Source organism: Chaetura pelagica, unplaced genomic scaffold (genome assembly GCF_000747805.2).
Source record: "Chaetura pelagica isolate M959 unplaced genomic scaffold, ChaPel_1.0 scaffold48, whole genome shotgun sequence".
NCBI classification, from domain to species: Eukaryota; Metazoa; Chordata; class Aves; order Apodiformes; family Apodidae; genus Chaetura; species Chaetura pelagica.
The window spans coordinates 3,283,459-3,303,849 of record NW_009954241.1 but is presented as its reverse complement, the minus strand read 5'-3'; the positions used below and the strand labels follow the sequence as shown (position 1 = coordinate 3,303,849).

General features: G+C 43.5%; 1 protein-coding gene across 1 annotated transcript in view; it reads left to right on the top strand.

Moving 5' to 3' along the window:
* Positions 1 to 20,391, top strand: part of PRIMA1 (proline rich membrane anchor 1) — a 70,930-nt gene that overhangs the window by 17,526 nt on the left and 33,013 nt on the right. Inside the window, exon 2 of the mRNA XM_010003760.1 lies at positions 5,998 to 6,148. Within this exon, the coding sequence (XP_010002062.1) occupies positions 5,998 to 6,148 (151 nt within the window). The remainder of the gene's footprint in view (positions 1 to 5,997; positions 6,149 to 20,391) is intronic.

The window sequence follows — 20,391 nt, the reverse complement described above, 5'->3', positions numbered from 1 at the left end:
CGCGGGACGGGGTGTGTGAGGGCCGGGGCGGCCCCGGCAGCGCCGAACTCGCCCCGGTGTGCCGGAGGAAGGTGCAGCGGAGTTTCCCGGGCGCGCCGGCAGCCGGAGGGCGTGTACGCGCATTTTGCTGGAGGTGGCAAGATGCGCGGAGAGAGGAAGCGCAGCTCCGGCAGCCTGATTTTGGTCGTGTTTTGCCGTGGGTTTTCGATGCTGATGGCGAATTGAGGATTGTCTGGATTGAAGGGCTGAATCGGCTTTTACCAACTCCGATGCTGTGATGTTGTGTGACCTTGATTGTAATGTGGGGTGACCGGCAAGATGGACTGGAAGAAATTAGTCCGTGTTGAGGGAGAGTGCCCAGCCAGTTCAGAGATTCAGAAGAGCAGCAAAGCTCAACTCAAATGCGTCACTTCAATAATTTAAAGTTTATTTATAATAGATGTCTTCAGAGGAGTGATTGATGAGCCAGCCAAGTGCTGTTGAAGAACAGAACAATTGCAGTTTATTTCTTGGAGAAAACACAGTGGAGACTCCACGTTTTTTAGTCCCTGTTCTAAACTTAGTGACTCCGAAGAGATTAAACAGGGATGTTGTTTGCTTTAGCATCTTGTCTCCTGCCATGCATGACAAGGAGGATTTGTGCTCATTACAGATTAAAATGAACAGAAATACAACAAAAACAACCTCCTTTAAGCCGACGTCCCCGTTATAAAAATCTCTGGCAGCACTACCTTCCTGCTGTCTAGCTCCAGCATTCAGGTAGCTAAGCGTAAGCTAAAACTTAAGGGAAGCACAACTGTGTAAAAAGAGATGCCTTCTGAAACCTCTCCCCTGTAATCACTCAGGCTGGCAGGCAGACAAAAAAAAAGTACATGAACATCTTTCTGGCAAACTACACAGGTGATCTGAGCCAATCTTTCAAAAATAATTAATGTCTACAAAGACTGAAACAGGCTCTGAGAAACACAAAAGCCTTTCCTTGCAGTAGCATCTAAGTTTTATTGTCCCATTCTTCATCTATACTTGTGCTATAGCCTGCTGTTCTGTGTAAGGACAATCAATAAATCTGCTCATACTCAAGCTTTTTCCCAGCTCTCCCAAAACTCAGCAGATCGCAGTGGGAAGGGCAGGGGTGGAGGGGTCACCAGCATGCCAGTCTTCTGTGACTGAACTCCCTCCCGTTACTCCCTTCCGCATGTTGTGTCATAATCCTTGCTCTTACCTTGAAAGTCTCACAAGTCATACTCTCCTCGACTAATTCAGTAATGTCCAATTGTGTCACTCACCTGATCCATCTACAGCAGCCCTTGTGTTTTTTCACATCTTTTCTCCTAGCCCCTCTTTGCCCATTCACTCATGTGATGACTTCAGTGTGGCATGAGCTTCCCTCCAACTTCTTTGCATTTCCTCTTCAGGCCCTGCCTTGAGGCACTTAAGAAAATCAGTCAGATGCTAATCAGAGGAGAAGCATTTCTCTTATTTAAAAACAAACAAACAAACAAAACAAAAACAAAACAACACAAATCAAAACAAAAACCCTAAACAAACAACCCACAAAACAAAAACAAAACAAGCCCACGATCTTTTGTTATTAGCACTGTAACCAGCTTTGTGACAAGAAGGAAAGGATGATCCTGTCTGAGGCTTTTGACATAATTAAAACAAAGAGCACTAAGTGTCATGATAAATAGCAGGGTCTCGTTTTTTCTGGTTTCATAAACATGCATCTGGATTAACTCTGATGTGAGTTATGCAGAGCTGTCCTGGGATTGACGCAGAGTTGTTGAGATCTTGTATCTGTAGACTGCTTCCAAGAGACAAAACTCTTGCCACATCAGGAGGCTTTTAGAGGTTTCGGTGCCTTTTCAGTCAAGTGCACTTCTCTTTTCAAGCTTTCCTCTTTTTACCTGATTCAAGAAGTCCTAAGAGGGCCACCCTCTGGGGACGGTATTAATCCTTTTATTCCATCCCACTCTGTAGAGCATGCTTGTGGACTGCTGCAACCCCATGGAGCTTTACTGAAATACTAAACAGTTCTGACCACATGCAGATTTGTTCTTCCACTCTATGCATAGTACAGGGACCACTGTTTCTGAAGGAAGTCTCAGATTGAAAAGAAATACATCACAGGCACAAACTTCAACAGAGAGCCTGCAAAAGGAAACCATCAGTTACCACTTTATATTTGCTTTTCCCTGGACTTTTGTGGATCAGATTTCAATTTCCATTAATATTTTAAAACATTTTCCTTTTTGCAAAGCATGTTCATATCAAATGCACAAATCCATAAAGTCAAGTCTGTTTATTTTCAGAACAGGGCAAAAATGCATCATATTGAAGTCCAGGCAACGTATATATCCAAACTGGCCAGCTGCTGAGTGTGTTAAGTATGTCTCATGCCAAACAAGCAACCAAGTTTTTGACAGGCCAGAGACATATTTTCATGGCACATCCAGCACCTGGAGGAATGTCTGAAAGGTGCAAAAGCCAAGAACTAGGGAGCAAGACCTGTGTGGTCTACCTCTGGAGAGAACCCCCTGGCAAAGCAACATCTGTGCTACAAACTGCCTGGCAGCCCAGCAGGTTCCTGGTTAGTCATTATCTGCAAAGTGTTTCCCAAGCCATTCTGGGGCCATGGTAGTACAAACAAGAATAAACAAGAATAAATAAGCAGTAAAGTTTGAGGCCAGGCTTGAATTTGCATACCCTGCCAGAGAAAGATTAGACTTTTAACATGACTATTTATCCTGCCATCTTCTGTAAAGGCAGCTTACCTTGAATTGCAGACAGTAAGAAACAAACATGGAGTAATTTATTGCATCGTCTTCTGCCAGAGCAAGATTGTTCCCTAAAGCATATTTTCTAGTGATTTGTTCTGCTTACCTTTAGAAGACACAAGTAATAGCCTTCATTCCTTTCATATGAAGACTAATAGACATCAACAGTGGGATTTTTTTTTTTTCTTGAAAAGGAGCCAAATGTCTCTTCTTCTTTTCTTAATTCTATTTTGCTACTGTTAGTTAACCTCCTTGCAGCGGTTCTTGACTATTTCTCTCCTCCTCAAGGCACTCAACCTCAATTCAGGTCTTTCCTTTTCGTGCCAGATTTCAGCCATATTAGGATACCTTTTTTATTTCAAACTAACCCTCTAAGACAAACCACTGGCAAGGTAATATTTGTGTTCCTACAGGTATCAACCAGACATTTTGCTGAGTGACAAGAGAAGGGAAACAAATAGATTATAAAGCCTGTGTTTTAAACGTCAGTTCTTTCCCGACCATTTAAGAATTATTTTGGGAAACTTTTATAAAGGTTCAGACTAAGGTACTGATAAACAGAGCAACTTTTTGTTCCAGAAATACTATTTTAAAAGTACAGGGGAGCAGAAAGTGGCTGGGCATGTTTAGGGTTAATCTTGCCTGTAAAGTAATTGAGAAGAATATCTACTGGTTTTTGAGGACACACTGTTATCAACCTAAGGTAGGAGAGTCTCCAGGGATTTAAAAGCAGTTAATAGTTCTAAAAAAAAAGGCAGAACAAGCCTTTGGTTCTGCTTGATATTAAGTTAGAGCAATAAGTCAATGTAGCTTTTCCATACCAGCACCATCTTCAGACTTATATACACAAAGCTGCTTCTGGTCTGCAAATGAAGCTGCCTCCAAGTCTGCTCAGTGTTACTCCTCCCTGTCTCTGTCCTCTCCCATTGCACCAGCTCCCACGAGACTAGTGAGCTGTAGGATTCTAACCTAAGAAACAGGCAGGAGATGGTAATTGTAGCTAGGAGTTAATAGTTCCTTCCTAATTATGTGCTGGGGCCAGTGGAGAGACGTTGCCCTGCCTCCTCTCTCAGTGCAGTCAGTGTTGTCCCACAAGCAGGAGGCACCCCAGGTGTGGCAGTGGCAGCAGCACACAGAGTGGGCACTTTTCCTACAGGGCTTCTCTTGGGACAATCTCTAACATCCCAACCCAGCCTGTGAAGAGTGTTGGAGGAGCTGGAACAGGATTGAGGATATTCTGCTGCCTGCCATCACTTGAAAAATAAATAAGCCTGCTTAGCAGACAGATTTATTACCAGTCATGAGGGATTACGAAGCCAAGTCACTTTGATTTATTAGAGCATTCCAAGAGTTTGTGTAAGTTCCTGGAAGCTGTCTAGGATGGTCTTTAACCATCCTCTTACTGTTACCTGATGGTGAAGGGGAAAGTTGGAAAGCGCTTGTACTGAATTTGTTTTTCCCTGTGCTTGGTAATAGATTTTGACAAGCTGTTTAAAGAACAGAGCCTTCTGACTTGTACTGTGCTAAGCTGTCCTTCCAACTCAGCTGTGCATAGCCTTTTCTATTCTTTCCCTCCCTCTCTATAGTATTTAATCAACAAAGACCTACCTCCATTTCCCTGAGGCCAGAGTAATGCATCTTTCTGCATTTAGAAACCTCCTACGCATGTGAACATGTCCTTTGTGCAGTGATGTTGTTTTAATTAGCCACGTCTTTCCTTTTGGCCAGAAATACATGAAATGACTGTGTGCGGCTTTCCTGCTGCTCAGCACCCCTGGTGCCCAGCTGTGGGTGGTGGGAAAGGCTCTCTGGCTGGGCTGTGGGCAAGGGTTGAAAGGGGAGAGGAGACAGACTGTGTCTGGAACTGGCAGGAGAAGGGAGGCAAAGCTTGGGCAGGAGAGAGGAGGGGGGAGATGACAACTCTGGGTGACTCTTGGGATAGGCAGAGACAGAAGAGGCTCACCTAAAACAGGTCAGAAAGCATGGTACAAGGTATCCTCTTTGTAATGAACAAGATATTGTACAAAAGAGCTAGTTAAAGATTATGTTAGGCCAGAACTATTAGAGCAGTAACCTGTCCAAGACCCAACTGTACAAGGGAATGATTTAATGTTAGCATAACTACCCTTCTGTAAGACACAGGTCTGTCCCAGATGGTCTCCCAATCCTACATTTAAAGTGTTCCTTATATAACAAGATTATTTCTCTTTTAGGCTTTGTTTCCTTAAAATTGCATCCAGTATTTTCCATATAAATATCAAAAAGAGCTGGCTTAGAGACCTGTGAAGTTGACACCTCTCAGAAACTCCTGAGATGTTCAGCAAATTTTCTTTTCATTAGGGACTTAGTCTTCTTCATTTCAAAGCATTAGATTTGAGATTTTACTTTCCTTCCTTAAATTCCTTAAATCTCTACTGATGTAACTGATGGGGAAAAAAAAAAATGCTGTTAATAAATGGTCCTTGTCATGACTAGATCAAGCTATTGAATTTATTTTATGCTAATACTGGCTAAATCATTGTCCATGGTCAAGTGATGCCTACACTTGAGTTCTGCACTGTCCCACCTTCAGCTTTATTAATAGCTGATGCTGCCTGTTACGAAAGCTACCAGTCATAGCCTGTAGCATTTCCATTTTGACCATGTCACTGATGTGGTCAGCAAGTGAGTAAAATCTGGGCTCCTTCTCCTCTTGGTGGGAAGTGAAAACCCTTCCTGAAATGCTCTCTAAACATCAAAAGGAAGCTCAAAAAACAAAGAAGAGATCTCCTCTGGCTTTCAGTTCTGCCATAAGGAAAATGAAGATAATCCCGACCCTAACTAGCTTGTAATTTTTATTAGCTCCTTTTGGCTTGCAGCAATGACCCTGTGAATAATGCATGCTGCTAGATGGCTTTCCTAAGGAAAGAAGCCTTATGCAATCATATTGTGTGCCACTACCCGCCTTTTTCTTTCCCCATAATAACTCAGAAACCTACCAGCCAGTTTCAACCAAACTTGACAGAGGGAAAGTGTTCTTGAAGATATTGTGTTAAATAAAAAATAAAACACTGGGGACCATTTAGGGAAAGGGCTTCCCTGTAGTGGCCTTACTGAGGAACTCAAGCTCAATTCTCACTAGTCTAAAGTGCCATTCAGGTCCTCAAGTCCAAGAAATGCATTAATGGAAAATCAGTTTTCATTGTTTCTGCTGCTCATGCAATGACTTGTTTCTTCACAGATCACTCAGGGTGAGCCCCAGAAGTCATGCTCCAAGCCTGTAGCAGACGAAGTCACAGAGAGCTGCCAGGAAATTTGCCAGTGCAGGCCACCTCCGCCGTTACCACCACCTCCTCCACCTCCACCACCCCCGAGGTTGCAGGTGGTGCCAAGTAAGTAGCTGCTGGTACGGGTCTGGGAGGGCAAAGCAACAGGGATGCCTGGACAGACAGAAGGAGAAAGGATCTAGAAGAGGGCACAGTTAGCTCATTTGTCGTTTTCCACATATAATGGAAGCAAAAGTGTTCTCAGTAGAGGTGGAGATCTGTTTTCTGATCAATGAATAATGCTCAGCTTTTGGAGGAAAGCCAGAGAAATTCCCTCCTTTCATTGTATGATATATGACTCCCTAGCTTTAAGTGGTTCCCTAATGCCCTAGCCCTGGGAAGTGCTTTCCTACATAGACATAGCACTGTACTTCCCCTTGGGGTATATGACTTCCTGTTTCACCGTTGGGCAGCTTGGAGGTCTGGGTGCTCTAAGAACAATTAATTTATAAGCAGGCAAAAATTCAACCATTCTGCAGGTTTGGGTGTGTTCGACACTACAGCTTTGCTGGTTCACCATAGCATTGAGTCAGGTTCACTGATTTTAAACAGCTTTCTACTGTAAGAAAAGTCAGAGGTGTGTCAGGAGTCAGTGGCAAGTTCCCTCTAATGAACACACAAAGACTTCTATTTTTTCTCATATAAATCAGTTCTCCCAGGCCTCAGCCAGCCCATCTGAGCTCCTTCTGATTTCCAGCCGTGCATCCCTGGGTCCGGCACACCTAGTGCCTGCTGGCTAGCTTTGCCAGCTTCCGTCCTCATCGGTATTCCTGGGATCTCTGACACACAGATCATTTCTGAAGAGCACTAGCTGTGCTGGAGGTCCCCAGAGAGGCAGTCCCACCACAGTGGGACAGAACTTGCTGGCTCTACTTGTGCTGGCTAGGTGCAGGTACATGGGCTGGACCCTGCACAGACACTTTTAGGTCCCAGGTATTTGGTATCCCAGCAAACCTACTTAACACTTCTAAATTCTTGCAAATGTGTCTCTCCCTAAAAGGCTGCCTACTAATTCTTCTCCCTGCTTAGATAAAATCCCCTGGGAACAGCATTGCAAAGTATCTCTATTATCCTTCTCAGCACTTCCCCTAAGGGAAAAGAAATCATTAGGTTGCATCATTTGTCTGTTTGTTTTTATCAGTGCCATCCCCAGATGTGCAGAAGAGACAAGAAAAGCTTCTGCACAGCTTTTACCCAGGCAGAGGACAGGCAGAATTTTGCAGTGTATTTTCTGCCAGGAGCAGGCTTTCTATTTGGGCCACATTGCAGAAATGTAAGGCAAAGACAGGGAAAAAGAAAAATCGAAAAAAAGAGAAAAAAAGAGTAGCACTTGGGAAAGAAAGTACAAAGACAGTCTGGAAAGCAGAGGGGAGGGCTTTTAATAGCAGGATAAATCTCTTTCAATGTTCAGGAAAATGTCATGGACAGTAATACTGAAAATTCCTTTGATCTTTGTTTCACAGTCAGAAAATAAAGCACTTTGCCACTTTGTTTTCTTGTGCGTGGGGTACCCTGTTGCCCTGAGGGAGCTGCTGTTCCCTACAGTGAAGTGAGAGAGCAGTGTTGGCACAGGGGTCAGCTCAGCTGCCCTGTGGTGCCAGGAGGAGGGCAGTGCTGCCAGGCTGTCCCCCCTCCTTGGGCTGCCCCCAGGCACCTGGTCTGGGGGCAGGATTTGTCTCCTGTGAAGTGGGAAGGAAATCATATAATGGAAAAAAGAAGTCAGCCACACATTGCAAAAAGAGGAAAGAGAAAACAAATGGGCCTGCGACTGGGATAGCCTGATGCTTACTCAGGCTGGATTGCCAGGTGCTAACCCAGTTCTAAAAATGAGCTATATAAATCCAGATGACTAATATTTAAACAAGCTCTTTCATTTGAAATGCAATAAAAAAAAATAGATTACACATTCCTTTCACCAATAAGCTTTAGAGTAGCAATCAACTGCCTCATCTTGAAAGATGCTTTCATTATTATCAGCTGTCTAGGCACTGTGATTTAGCCCATGTGTACAGCAATCCCCATCCTTGTGAGACTAAGCAAGCCTCGTGGTTAAATATTGATATTATAGACACTGCTTTTAAACAGCATTCAGAGGAGAGGGCAGTAGAGGGACAAGACAAGCTATTATTAAGTGGTTGATGCTAGACTTGCACTTTGCACTTTTAAAGTTATTAAAGTTAAGTACAGAAAGACCTCTGCAAAACAGCAGCAGGTCAGGCACTGTAAGTTTTTTACCTTTGCAAGGTACAGTGTCTTCATGGTGAAGCACTTAATGAAGATGCTGGCGTTGCTCTCCGAGCCTTGTGGGCCACAAGAGGCTGCAGCCTGCTAGGCACTGTCTTTAAAAGCTCTCTTTGCAATCAAACTAAGCATTTGTTGGAGGGTTAGATCATCTTTGCATCCTTCTAAAACACCTGTTGTGGTTTGAGTTTGATGATTAAAGCCAATAGGTACAAAATTCCCATCTATCCAATTACTACATACCCTTGACAGCTCAGTTATCTACTAAATGAAGGTACCTTGTGCTCTTTTGATGCATCTTGTCTGGTCTCCAAGTGCTGCTATGGAAAAGCAGAGTAACCTCTTTGTGTCCTCTCCATCAATCCCACCTGAAGGTTTTACAGACTGTCGTGGTTTGGGCCTAAAACAACAACAAAGAAACAGCCACCTGGCCGCTCACTCAACTTCCCCCCTCACACACACTCTGGGATGAGGAGGACAAGGCCAACTAGAATCTCATGGTCAAGACAAAGGACAAGGAGGGTTCTTCACCAGTTAAGGTCCCAGGCAAAACAGACTTAACTTGAGGAAAAAATAATAATTTACTTTCACACTAATCAGATGCACACAGGACACAGACAACACTTAGAGCAGTGCTTAAGCACCTACGCCTACTCCTCCCTTCTTCCCGGGCCCAAATCCCTCTGTTCCCGGTTTCTCTCCCTCCTTCCCCCCAGCAGCACAGGGGGACAGGGGATGGGGTTTAGAGTCAGTTCACGGGCTGGTGGTTCCTGCTGCTCCTTCCTCCTCAGGAAGAAGGATTCCTTACAGTCCTCCCCTGCTTCTCCACGGGGTCCCTTACATGGGAGAGAGTCCTCCACGAACCTCTCCTTCCTGAGTCCTTCCCACGAGGTCCGGAGCTGCTCCAGCCTGGGCTTCCCACAGAGTCACGGCTGCTTTGGGAACAAACTCCCCTGGCCCCGGGGTCTTCCACAGCTGCACAATCAGACTCCACTGGCAGCAAATCCTCTGGCCACAAAATCCAAGTCCACTGGCCAAGTTCACCCCTCCTGGTGCCTTCAGGGAATGTTCCACCACGTTCCTCCACGAGTGCAGGGGCACAGCTGCCATCTTGTCATGGGTTGCAGGGAAACTTCTGCGTGGGCACCTTCTTCCCCTTTTTCCTTGCCAGCCACAAGGATCTTCACCCCAGCACTGCCTGTCACCTCTCCAGCTCAGCTCTTCTTTCCCTTTCTACTAAGTGCTTAGGTTTTATCGCAGTTCTTTCATATGTTAATCCCTGAGGCAAGTCTCTTGTCCCTCTAATGGCTCCTTGGCTGGGGGTGGAGCAGGGGGAGCTTCCCAGCCACTCCTGGGGCCCTTCCCTTGCTACCAAAAAACCCACTAAACCAAACCAGCACACAAACCCATAGAACCTTAGAATCTTTTGGTTGGAAAAGACCTTTAAGATCCTCAAGTCCAACTGTTAACCCAGCACTGCCATGTCTACCACTAAACCATATCCCTAGGCACCACATCTAAATTACTTTTTGATGCCTACTTGAATGCATGGAATGGCACCAGATATCTGCTTGTGAGCAGCTGAATCAATCCCTGAAATGTTTTTATGTCCTTCAGGAGCAATTACAGTGCATTTAGTGTCTCTTAGGACTTGCCAATATTGACAGGTTGATCCAGTGACAGACCTTCAATTCTGCTTCCTGCAGATACATTTATACAAAATCTCTTAAATGTTGTGAACTCCAGAATTCACATATAAATACTGGTAAATGTTGTGTTGATTCTGAGGAGTGATAAGCTAATTCCCTCCACAGAAAATGAGTAGAATCGCACACAACTGAGCAGTCAGTCTAAATATGTGAGCTGTAGTAGAAGCACCAATTTTGCAGGCTTTAGGAGGCACCTCACTATTCTAGTAATCTGTTTACTACAGGAGTATGTGGGGTGTGTTTCAGTGCACCCTGACATGGCCTATCATTTGTTCAACAATACAAATATGGGAAATTAAATTAGATCATGTGGCCCATATATTTCCAAACATGGATGACAAAGTTACAGACATGAAATACCTCTGCCACCCTAACTCCAGGCCCCCTCCTTCAGCCATGACCCTAGGCCTCCTTTCCCATGTTTCTGAGTCCTTCACACAGACCACTGGTGTTTTCCATGTCCCTTCCAACTCCTCTTCTTGCTTTTACTGCATCCACTTTGCAGCTGTAATGGGACATTCCCACACAGCAGTATTTCCATGTGTCCCTTCCTCACTGAGGAGGACTCCTGATCTGCTCCAGTGAATCCATTTGCTTAATGGTATCTCAGTGAAGGCTAGGAACAGCCATGCTGCTCCCCGTGGGTGCTGGTTCTCTCAGTATTGCTAGTTTAGCCTTGTCTCTTTCTGTAAATTGTGACACATAGATCTTCACCAGGCGCAATTTATTGGCATCCCACTTAGATATACTGCTGCCTTGTTTGTTATAGATATGTACCTTACTGAGTATCTTCAAGGAGAGCAGCTTCAACCAGTGTTAGAAGTAGCTGGGGTGGTGGGTTCTGTGGGACAAAGTGGTGGGGACTGTCAGGAGAGGTGGCTGATTGTAGTTCCTCCAGACTGTCTGGCATATTGATGTTTCCACAGTAACTTCTGTATGCAGGCAGCAGCCTGCTCTTTAACCCATGCCTAGGAAGCTGCTCATTGATGAAATGAAGGGAAAGCTCAAGAGGCTCTCAGGGCCTAAGGCCACCTAATTGTAGATGCTGACGGCAAAGAAAGGAGGAACTTTCAATGAAATTTTGTTCCCTAGGTGTGGCTGTAATGACCTCAAGGAGACAGAGATGCTCGGAACCTGGCCTTTAATTAACTCCTTCTTTTTTTTTCCCCCATCTGTTTTCATCCTTGTCTCTGGATTTCAGCCAGGACTGAGGCAAGGTGGATGGAGCACTTGTTTAGGCAGCATTTCTAATCCAGCTTCACAGACCCATGAGATTAAGCTAGTTCAAATGGTGTTGACCCTTCAAAATCTAGAATACTACTGTTGTCAACCCTGAAATACTTTGTGAGCATGCAGGTTTCTCCAGAAGCACTGCAAACAATAGAGGACTTTGGAAGTAGAAGCTGGGCTTTCAAAAGGGGAAAGGGTTAAAGCTAATCATACACTGTAGTCAGTAGCAGTTTTAACTGGTGTGAAGGTTTGAGGAAAAGCATTTCAGAAGTGACTTCTTCAAAATGGTACAAGGAAGACAAAGGTTGTTCAGCATTAACCAAGATTAGCTGTCTCTGCTCTACCCATCTCCCGTTTTGGGTGAAGAGCCCATGGTGCTGTCATCTTCTCTCTGAATGATGGAAGTCAAGCATTGTTTCAGTCAAAATTTAGAAGAGGAAAGATAAGTAACAGTTTTTATCTGAGATCATTACAAGCTGTATTCTTAGTATAAGCTTCTTACAGGCTGAGTCTGGATTCGTGAACGAACCTCAGACTCAGGCACTTGCACATAGGTACCCAGTGAGGGCTTTACAGCACCTGACCTCAGTGACAGTTTGCATATAGCTATCAGTTGAGATAAAACACAATCAAGTAAGCCCAAAGCCAAAGAGAATTACATCACTGCAGAGGACTCTAAACTCCTGGCTGTAATTGTATTATTAGTTTTTTCAAGATATTTTCCTTTATCTTCAGAGATAGTGCATCTAATTAACTAATTATTTGGGATGGTGAAAATGCCAAAGTAAAATGACCAAATTCAGGAAAGGCATCACTTTTTGGCAACTATATGAGCACAGATGTATAGCTTAATTTCAGAAAGTGTGCAGGTTCCCTTCAGTGCAAGAAGGAAAGCTAAGGACATTTAGATCTTTTAGGACAGATGGCCACAATGTGCCTATACAGGCAGGAGTCTGAAGTAGAGGAACCACTGACCTCTGATGTAGAGGTCAGGAGTTTCTTAAATTTGGGGTAGGTTTTAAAGCATTAAAATTTGCAGATTTGGCTTGCTGACTGTTAACAACATAACCTTTCACAGCAGGAACTTGTTATAGAAATAATAAGTGTATGAGACATAAAAGAATTTAAAATGTTTTTTCCTTAGACTTGTCTACAACCAAAATCCTGGCAGTAGAATGGATGGGGCAACCCAGTCTGGATTCAGAGAATGAGCCTCAGGCTGAGCGTGGCCTCATGGCCATTCAAACAGGAGATCTGTGGGTACAGATGTTGATGTGCTTGCCTACAAAATGCCAGTTGTCCTTGGCAGCAGTCTATATGATTGTCCTCCTGGAGTTTGGTGGAGGTTCTGATTGCAAAACTGAATTGAAATCCTCCTGGAGTCCACCACATGTCTTAAAACATGAGGTTCCTGAGAATTTGCTGCAGGCAGCCTGATGTACCTTCTGCACTGTAGGCTGAGCATCTCATGGAGCTCTGACTTTTAAGTTTCCCTTTGGATAGACGTTTTGTCATGTGAGTGCTTTGCACCTTTCCAAAAAGGTGCTGCAGAAGCAATTCTGAGCCTGAGGACTCAGCTGGCAGGACCAGCCTTTAACTACATCCCTTTTGCCAGAAGGGCTGGTTCTGAGTTGTTTGGTGGTATTTGGGCAGGAGTCTGGAATCAGTTTTTTCCAAGTGCTGATGCCCAAAGGATTTGTTAGGAAAAAGATGGCCACTGTTGGTTTTTTTGCAATATGGGGAATATGTTTTCATCCATACTTCATACAACATAGCAACTGAGCAGTGATGGAGAAGAACTCCAGCAGCACCAAAAGGGGAGGGGGCACATTGACTCCTACATCAAGACGTTTATGGTAATGACAGCTACTGTGAGAGAATTTTTGTTTTACCACAAGTCTGGGCTAGACAGTGATTTTTTTTAAATGCAAGCAGAATGCTGGAACTGGGAAGCCCTTTCAGTTTTGGTAACACAGCTGTCATACTGTGAATTACACAGTCTTGTGTGAGAGCATTGTTTATCATTTACAAAGCAAAACCAAAATTCAATTCTTGTTTTCTCCCAGCTACACTTTTATTTTACTAGAGGACTATGACTCTAAGAACTGGTAGTAGGATTTTGAGACTTGCAAATCTAAATTGAAATCCAGCACCACAGGACTGTGATGATGGCACATAGGTGCTAAGTCCATATCATGTTGTTTTCACATCACAGGCACTACCTTCTCTGTTAGCACATTGAACCAAATCATTAAGCTTCCAAGGAAGGATTTAGGCAGAATTCACCCACCTAAATCACAAACACAAAAAGATTGCCTGCCTCAAACTGCAGGCACCTGTGATTTTAACAATTAAGACATAGAGACTTCAAAATGCTGTTAGTCTTTGCATTTCATACAGTTATTTCTGGTGTAAGAGTAAAAGTTAAAAACTCTCTCCTTCTAGTTGAAAAACGAAAATTATTTAAGGTGAGGAGATTTCTCAAGCAGCAATTAAATACAAAATTTTAATTAGCTTGAATAGCTGGGATGTTAACCAGGTAAGACTGAAAAGGTTCATGCTAATACTTTCATGAAAGGATTCTGCTATCACTTAGACACATAACATGCTCTTGTAAACTCTGTGTCTATCTCTGTAAAACACTGGTTAATCAGCCTGTCCATCACAGCTTCCATCACTTTCCCAATTCAGAGTTTTGTACCACAATAACTTCTGAAATCTTTTGTTAAGTCCAATTTTTATTTAGGCAAGTGTTGAATCTTCCCCCTGCTCTGGGACCTTGCAGATTTGTTTTGAATTTTTCATGTAATAGTAAATCCATATTATGGAAAAATCCACTCTCTTGAAAACGCATTTGTTTATACATTTTGAAGTATTTAAAAGGAAGAGCCTCAGGCCAGATTTTGCAGTGGAAGAATCAGTGGGAGTTCTGTTATCTATAGATTAAAAGTATTGTCTAATTTTGAAAAAGAAAACATTAGATATTAAAGTGATTCTGCAGTAGAACAGTCCTTTCTCTGCTGAGATGCATACTCCAGCAGCCAGATTTACTTATTTTTTAAGCAAAAGGAGTCAACTAAGCTGAAAACATTAATTCCCTTTGTGGATAGCAGTCCATTTGTAATGCCTGCCATTTCACTGATTAAGAAGATAACAAATCTTCAGTGAAGTTACTGATGAGTCAGAGGCTGGTGATTTACAAGTAATTGTAGGTTCCCCTGCCTGTGGCAGGAGTTGAGCCTCATCTCCACAACTCAGAAGTAGACCCTTAATTGGCAAGAGGTTTTCTAGCAGGGAATGCTAGGAGCTGACTTTGCTAAAGCAGACCCACAGAAATGTATGTTCTTGTAATGATTTTGTGCATTGTCTTCGTTGTAAGCATGATACAGAGGTGTTGCACTGCCTGTTTAATTGCAACCTATGGGTAATTTTGAAGTTGACATAGCAGATCAAGGAAGCGGCAGGCTGAACATTTGGGATGTTACCACAAAGTGAGTACATGGTGTCCCTTAATATAGTACAAACACAGGTTAATAACTGATGCCACTGCCAAAACTGTTATTAATAGTTATGCAAGTTACTTTAGCACTTCCACTAGTAAATTTTATCACATTATAACCACATATATATTGTAGCAAATTGTGTATTCCTAATTGTTGTCAAAATGAAAATTTCTATAATTTTGAAGCATTTTAAAAATTGAGCTGATATTTGTCAGCTCATTGGTTAGAAATATTTCACACAAATGTCTCTTCCAAAAATTTGTCAATGCTGCTATTAAACTGGACTTTTACCAATGGAGCAGATTCTATTGGATCACCCCTGGGCATTTTCCTTTCCTTTTGGAAGCAGTGCATAATCTTATTTAATAAACACTATCAAAGCAAGTGACTATCAGTGGAGCAAAGGGAGGGTTTGGTTTAACCTTGGGTTTGGTTTGGCAAGCTGCAGATGCTCTACCTCAGCCTTATGAGGCATCATGCTGCAGCACTGGCTGCTGACTGCTGCAGGCTTCAGTAGGGAGTGATGGGGAGCAGTATCTCTGGAAAAGCTGCCCTACCTGTGCAGGTCCAGACTGCTGTGTAAAGCCTGAGGAAAGTGCAGATAGCAGGCAATAACCAATTTGCTTGCTTTTGTGACTAGAAGGTAGCCTTTGCCTTGTCCTGTAGCTTTTAGAGAGTTACAGATATACTCTGAGTGGTGATTGAGGACTGTGTGTTGGGCTTTTGGCATGGCAAAACTACTTGATCTGTTAATGTGATGTAATTGCCATTCTAAGTATTCTATATAGACACTGCATAAAATGTATCAGTTGATAAATGTAATTATATTTTTATTAGGATTAAATTTACCCCTCGTTTGGAAGGCATTTCACACTTCAGTTCCATTTTACTTTGGATAGGTCATCAATTTTATTTCCCTTAAGTTGAACCTGAGACAATTTGGAAAAGGATCTTGAGTGCACTAGGTATGGGAATTATAAATTAGTCTCCTCAGGGACATTTTTAGGTGATAGCTGTAGCCCTTACTTCTAGCAATAGCCAAGCCATTGAAGTAATACAAGGAAAAAACTATGTCATATCGAACAGGAGGCTTCTGTTTTTGTAGATGCCTTCCATCAACAGAAGTCGCTGCTACCTAGTCAGCCAACTATTCCCCTAAACCCAGACATACGACTTGCTATGGCTTTCTCTGTAAAGTGAACTCTTTAAAGCCATCTGTACTTACCAATCTGAAGTATATGTCTATTGTAGTCACTTTCTCTATATAGTACCCAAGTGTCCAACAGACAAACCATTAATTCTTCAGAGATGGACAGAAATTGGTGCCTTAGAAGCTGCTGTTGCTAAAACATTTGGAATATATTCTAAGATTTTCAAGCCCTCCACAACTGTGTTCAGAAATGCAGTCTGCAGTTGGCCAAAGTGAGTTTTGTATCTGCGTTCCCTGACGAGGAAGTAATTTTGAGAAAGTTTAAATTCAAAGCTGTGAGGCTTGTCCAGCCTTTGCTTTTATCAGGAGGTTCCTTAGCTCTTAAAAAAGCCACTAAAGGATCTAGAGATAGTACCTTAATCATACCAGTAGCACTGAATTTTACTTATATTTCATAGTCTGTGACTTTGATGGAATTACTAGTAAATACTGTGCAGCCTGAAGAAGTTGTGTAGATCTGGACCTTAATTTGATCTACATATAGAACATTATACCAAGAAAATCTGTCATCTTTCTACAAAATTAAATCTGCCAACCCTGAGGTACCTTATTAATAATTTTCTGAGAAAAGACTGGTCATCAGTGTAGGAGCTTAGACTTCCAAAATTATAATTCAGCTGTTTAAATTTCATCCTATATCATCCTTTCTTTGAAGGCCTGTTCAATGCAAGAGCTGAAAGATGGATAAGCTTCCAGAAGACTTGATGGTGATGTCCTGTGACTCCCACAAAGGAGGCTCACACGGGGGGATGGCTGACCAGCTCCTTACAGAAATGGCCACAGGGCAGGTGTACCTGGGGCACACTGGCAGGGGACAGACAGAAGTACCCCCTTGTCTGCAAGGCTGATGGCTTTTGCAGGTGTTAAGTTCATCCTTTAAAAAGTGTTGGGAGTTTGCTCATCCCCATGTAGCATACTGGTTTTTATGTCTCTAGGAAATCTGTGCCAGCCAAAGCAAAATGGGGGAGGGACACAAATAGATGTCTGTATGTATTTATGTGTGCATGGGTGTGGGCTTGCTGAGAACTGATGGAAGCAGGCTGCTAAGCTTTCAGGTATCAGAGCACTGAAATGGCCAGGGCAGACTTATCAGGAATGTTCAGTGTTTTCAGACATCTTTTCTCCAGGTTGCACTTTTCACTGCCATAACAAGGCAGCTTCCCACAGTTTGCTGGGGCTAGCAGATGATTAGCACTGATTTTCCTTGCTGAAGAGTAACTGGTGCTCTCCATGTGCATCACTTGCACTGGAGAGACAGCCTGTGTGTTTGTGCAGTGAAGTGGATGGTGCTGTGCTGGTACGTCTCTGTGCCTCACAGTGGTGCCTCTGTTCACAAGAACTGAGAATTGCTGTTCCCAGGTCAGTGTTGTGCTGCTGCTCTTCTGCACACCGTGGCCTCACTGCTGTGTTTTCTTGAATAGGTGGTTGCTAGGAAGGTCAGGGAAATACAGCTGTTTCTTGTAGAAATATAGATGAAGTACTTATAAATTTGTCTGTTTACACTACTGGAGAATAGGGAAGGGAATAACAACAGCGCTGACATGCAGTTTTATGTTGCACATTTTATCCCTACATCTTGGAACAGTTTGGAAAGCGGGGACTACTGTCCCCATCCTGGAGGAGACTGGGGTGAAGATCTTTCCAAAATCACCTGACAAGCAAGGGGGAGAGCTGAGGCTGGAACTCATGTCCTGAGAGGAATTTTTGTCCTCTACCCACCATGGCACTGCCTAAAAAGAAGTTAAAACCTATATCATAAAACTCAGAATATTAAACTTGATCTTGTTGTATATCTACATTTAAGCACCTAGGTTAAAGCATCCTGGCTGTCTTAGTGCTCAGAACCTCTGGAAATCAGGTCACCTTCTAAAAGAAATTCCAGGGTAATAATTTAACGGCAGATTTTCAGGCAGTTGTGACCTGTTTCTTAGAGGCACCAGTTACCCACTAATCTGATTGACAACTCCTGCATTTGGGAAAGCAGGCCCTGGGTACAGCAGGGCTCACCTGAGCAGCAGCTCTCACAGGGAAGCAGCACTTAGGGCTGTCTGGGGTGTCACTAGGACCACCTTGGAGCTGCCCAGCCTGGCACTGATCCAGGTTGCAGAGAGCAGGGAAATGTGACGGTGCCCACGAGGCTCTCCAGAACGGCCTTGTGGCTGTGAGGAGGAAGCTGCCTTGCAAGGCACAGACTTCACTTCTCATTTGCTTGGGACAGAAACCAATACCATGTGATTTAATCAGGGTAAAAACAATCCCATCCTTCTTACTGAGGGAGAATCAGGTGGCAAGGGAGAAACAGCGTCTCATAGAGAGGCTGCTGGTTAGAAAAACATGTGACAAAGGCAGATCAGAGGGCAGTAACTGACGTGAGTGTCCATTGTAAAGATAAATGCCAGAGCCAAGTGTTAACACAGAAGCTAGCTATGATGTAATCTCCTTAAAAGCCTTTTTTCCACAAGGCCTTTAAATGCTGCTACTTCTCCAGATCATGCTTTAGAGAACAGACTCTCCCTCTGTGCTCTATAACCTTGCTCTCATCCAAAAGACCTTGGCAGCTGAAGCCATGTTTTGCTACTGTCTGTGGGGCTGTACCTCAGTTCTGGCAGATCCCATCAGCTTCACCATCAACCTAATAGGATTAAGGCCGGCTGATCTGGCCCTCAGCCTGCTGATCATTTGGAGCACACATTTCTCCTCTGTATTTCTCTTGGTAGTCCTCTGACTGCTCTGCTGTCTGCATCTTCATCATCCTTCCATAAGCATGTAGGACTCTGAGCCAAAATACTTGTTTTCCTCTGCAGCCATAAAAATCCAATAAAAGTTATCCCACACACTTACCATCAGCCCTTCCTCCCATGGCATCCTATGGGATCCCACCTCATTTCTGAGCATCAGTTTTGGCCACACATTGCTCCTGTGCACAGTGTCAGCATGGTGGCTTGAGGCTGAGATCTGGTATCCGCCTGGGAAGTCAACAAGGCAGTTTGCTGCTTCCACCCCTGTCGTCTAGTTATGGCCGAATCCAGTGTTTGCATCTACTCCCAAGAAGTAGGCAACACGATCCGGAGGGTAGGACAGGCTAGGAGTCAAAAGACATTTTGTTTCCTCACTTTTTCTCTGAGCTGCAGTGGCTTTGCACAAGCCACTTCCTCACAGCGTGCTTCACTTGTGCCTGGGCAACCAATACTTTCATCTTATATTACATTTGTTTAGGACCTAATTATATGTTCATTTTCTAAAGGACTCTAAATTCTGCCATGGAAAAGCAGCTGCATGAGACCTACCAAGGCAGCACAGCAACATGGGCCTTTAGTGAAATCCACTGCAAAACCCAAACCTAAATGCATGCAGGTTGATCTAAAGCTCAGATCATAAGCACCCCACTGAAAACTCCCCCACCCAGTTCCTCTCTTTTCCACTGGCTGTATCCAGGCTCAGGTTCTTTCACTGGTGTTTCCAGTCCTGTTTCTTGCAATGAGCACTCCTCTGTCACCCATGACCTTCAGAAAACTCGTGCACAAGTGCCCCTTTCCTCCACCTCCTGTAAAGTCTAATCTTCAAAACTAAGCACAAAACTGAGCATGTTTCTTGTTTCAGGAGGGAAGTGTTTTTAGAAAAGGGGAAAAAAAACTAAGGAGAAGGGGGTACTAAGAGTGTAGAATAACAGCGTCTACAGTGTAAAAGCTGTGGGGGAGGGAATTTCTCCAGCATCATCCCACACATGTTTTTATTATAGCAGAAGCTCCTGCTACGTATTGCAGTATCCCTCTTTGAAGTGTAGTAGGAACATATGCAAAGAGCAGCTGCATGTTATAAACTTGTCTGCAACATAATGTGATAAACAGAAGTATCATCTGCTACAGGAATAGCTGATTTCCACCAGTGTTATTTAACCTAGCTACTCCAGGGAGGCAGTAAACCAGGACAGGCTTTCTGCTGAGCACACCACTACTTTCTGGTAGTAGTCATTTACCTGACTGTATCATGGCACTCTGGAAATAGTCCTAAGTTTACAAGTAACAGGAAGGGTACAGATCTAGAAGTAAGTAAAAACAAAAACAAAAGAAAACCAATATAGATTTTTTTTAGGTGATTGTTATTTTCTTTAAGCCAGTGTATTGTACATCCTGTACAGTTACAGCCATGCTCCAGAGGAGAGAGTGGTGGGATAGGGATACTGCAGGTCTAAAGTAGTTATTTGGTCTTTCCTCTCTGCATCTTTCTCCTGTGCCTGCTCTCTGTGACAGGATCTCAGGGAACGCATCCAACAGAGCAGCTTTCTGGGTCACTGCTCTTTGAGGACTGTGATAATCCAAATCCTTTCCCTCATGTTCAGATTTACTGGAGATGAACTTGCTTCAAGTGGACTTGATCTGTTATTGAAGCTGTCATCCCTTCCTGCTTTACATTCCT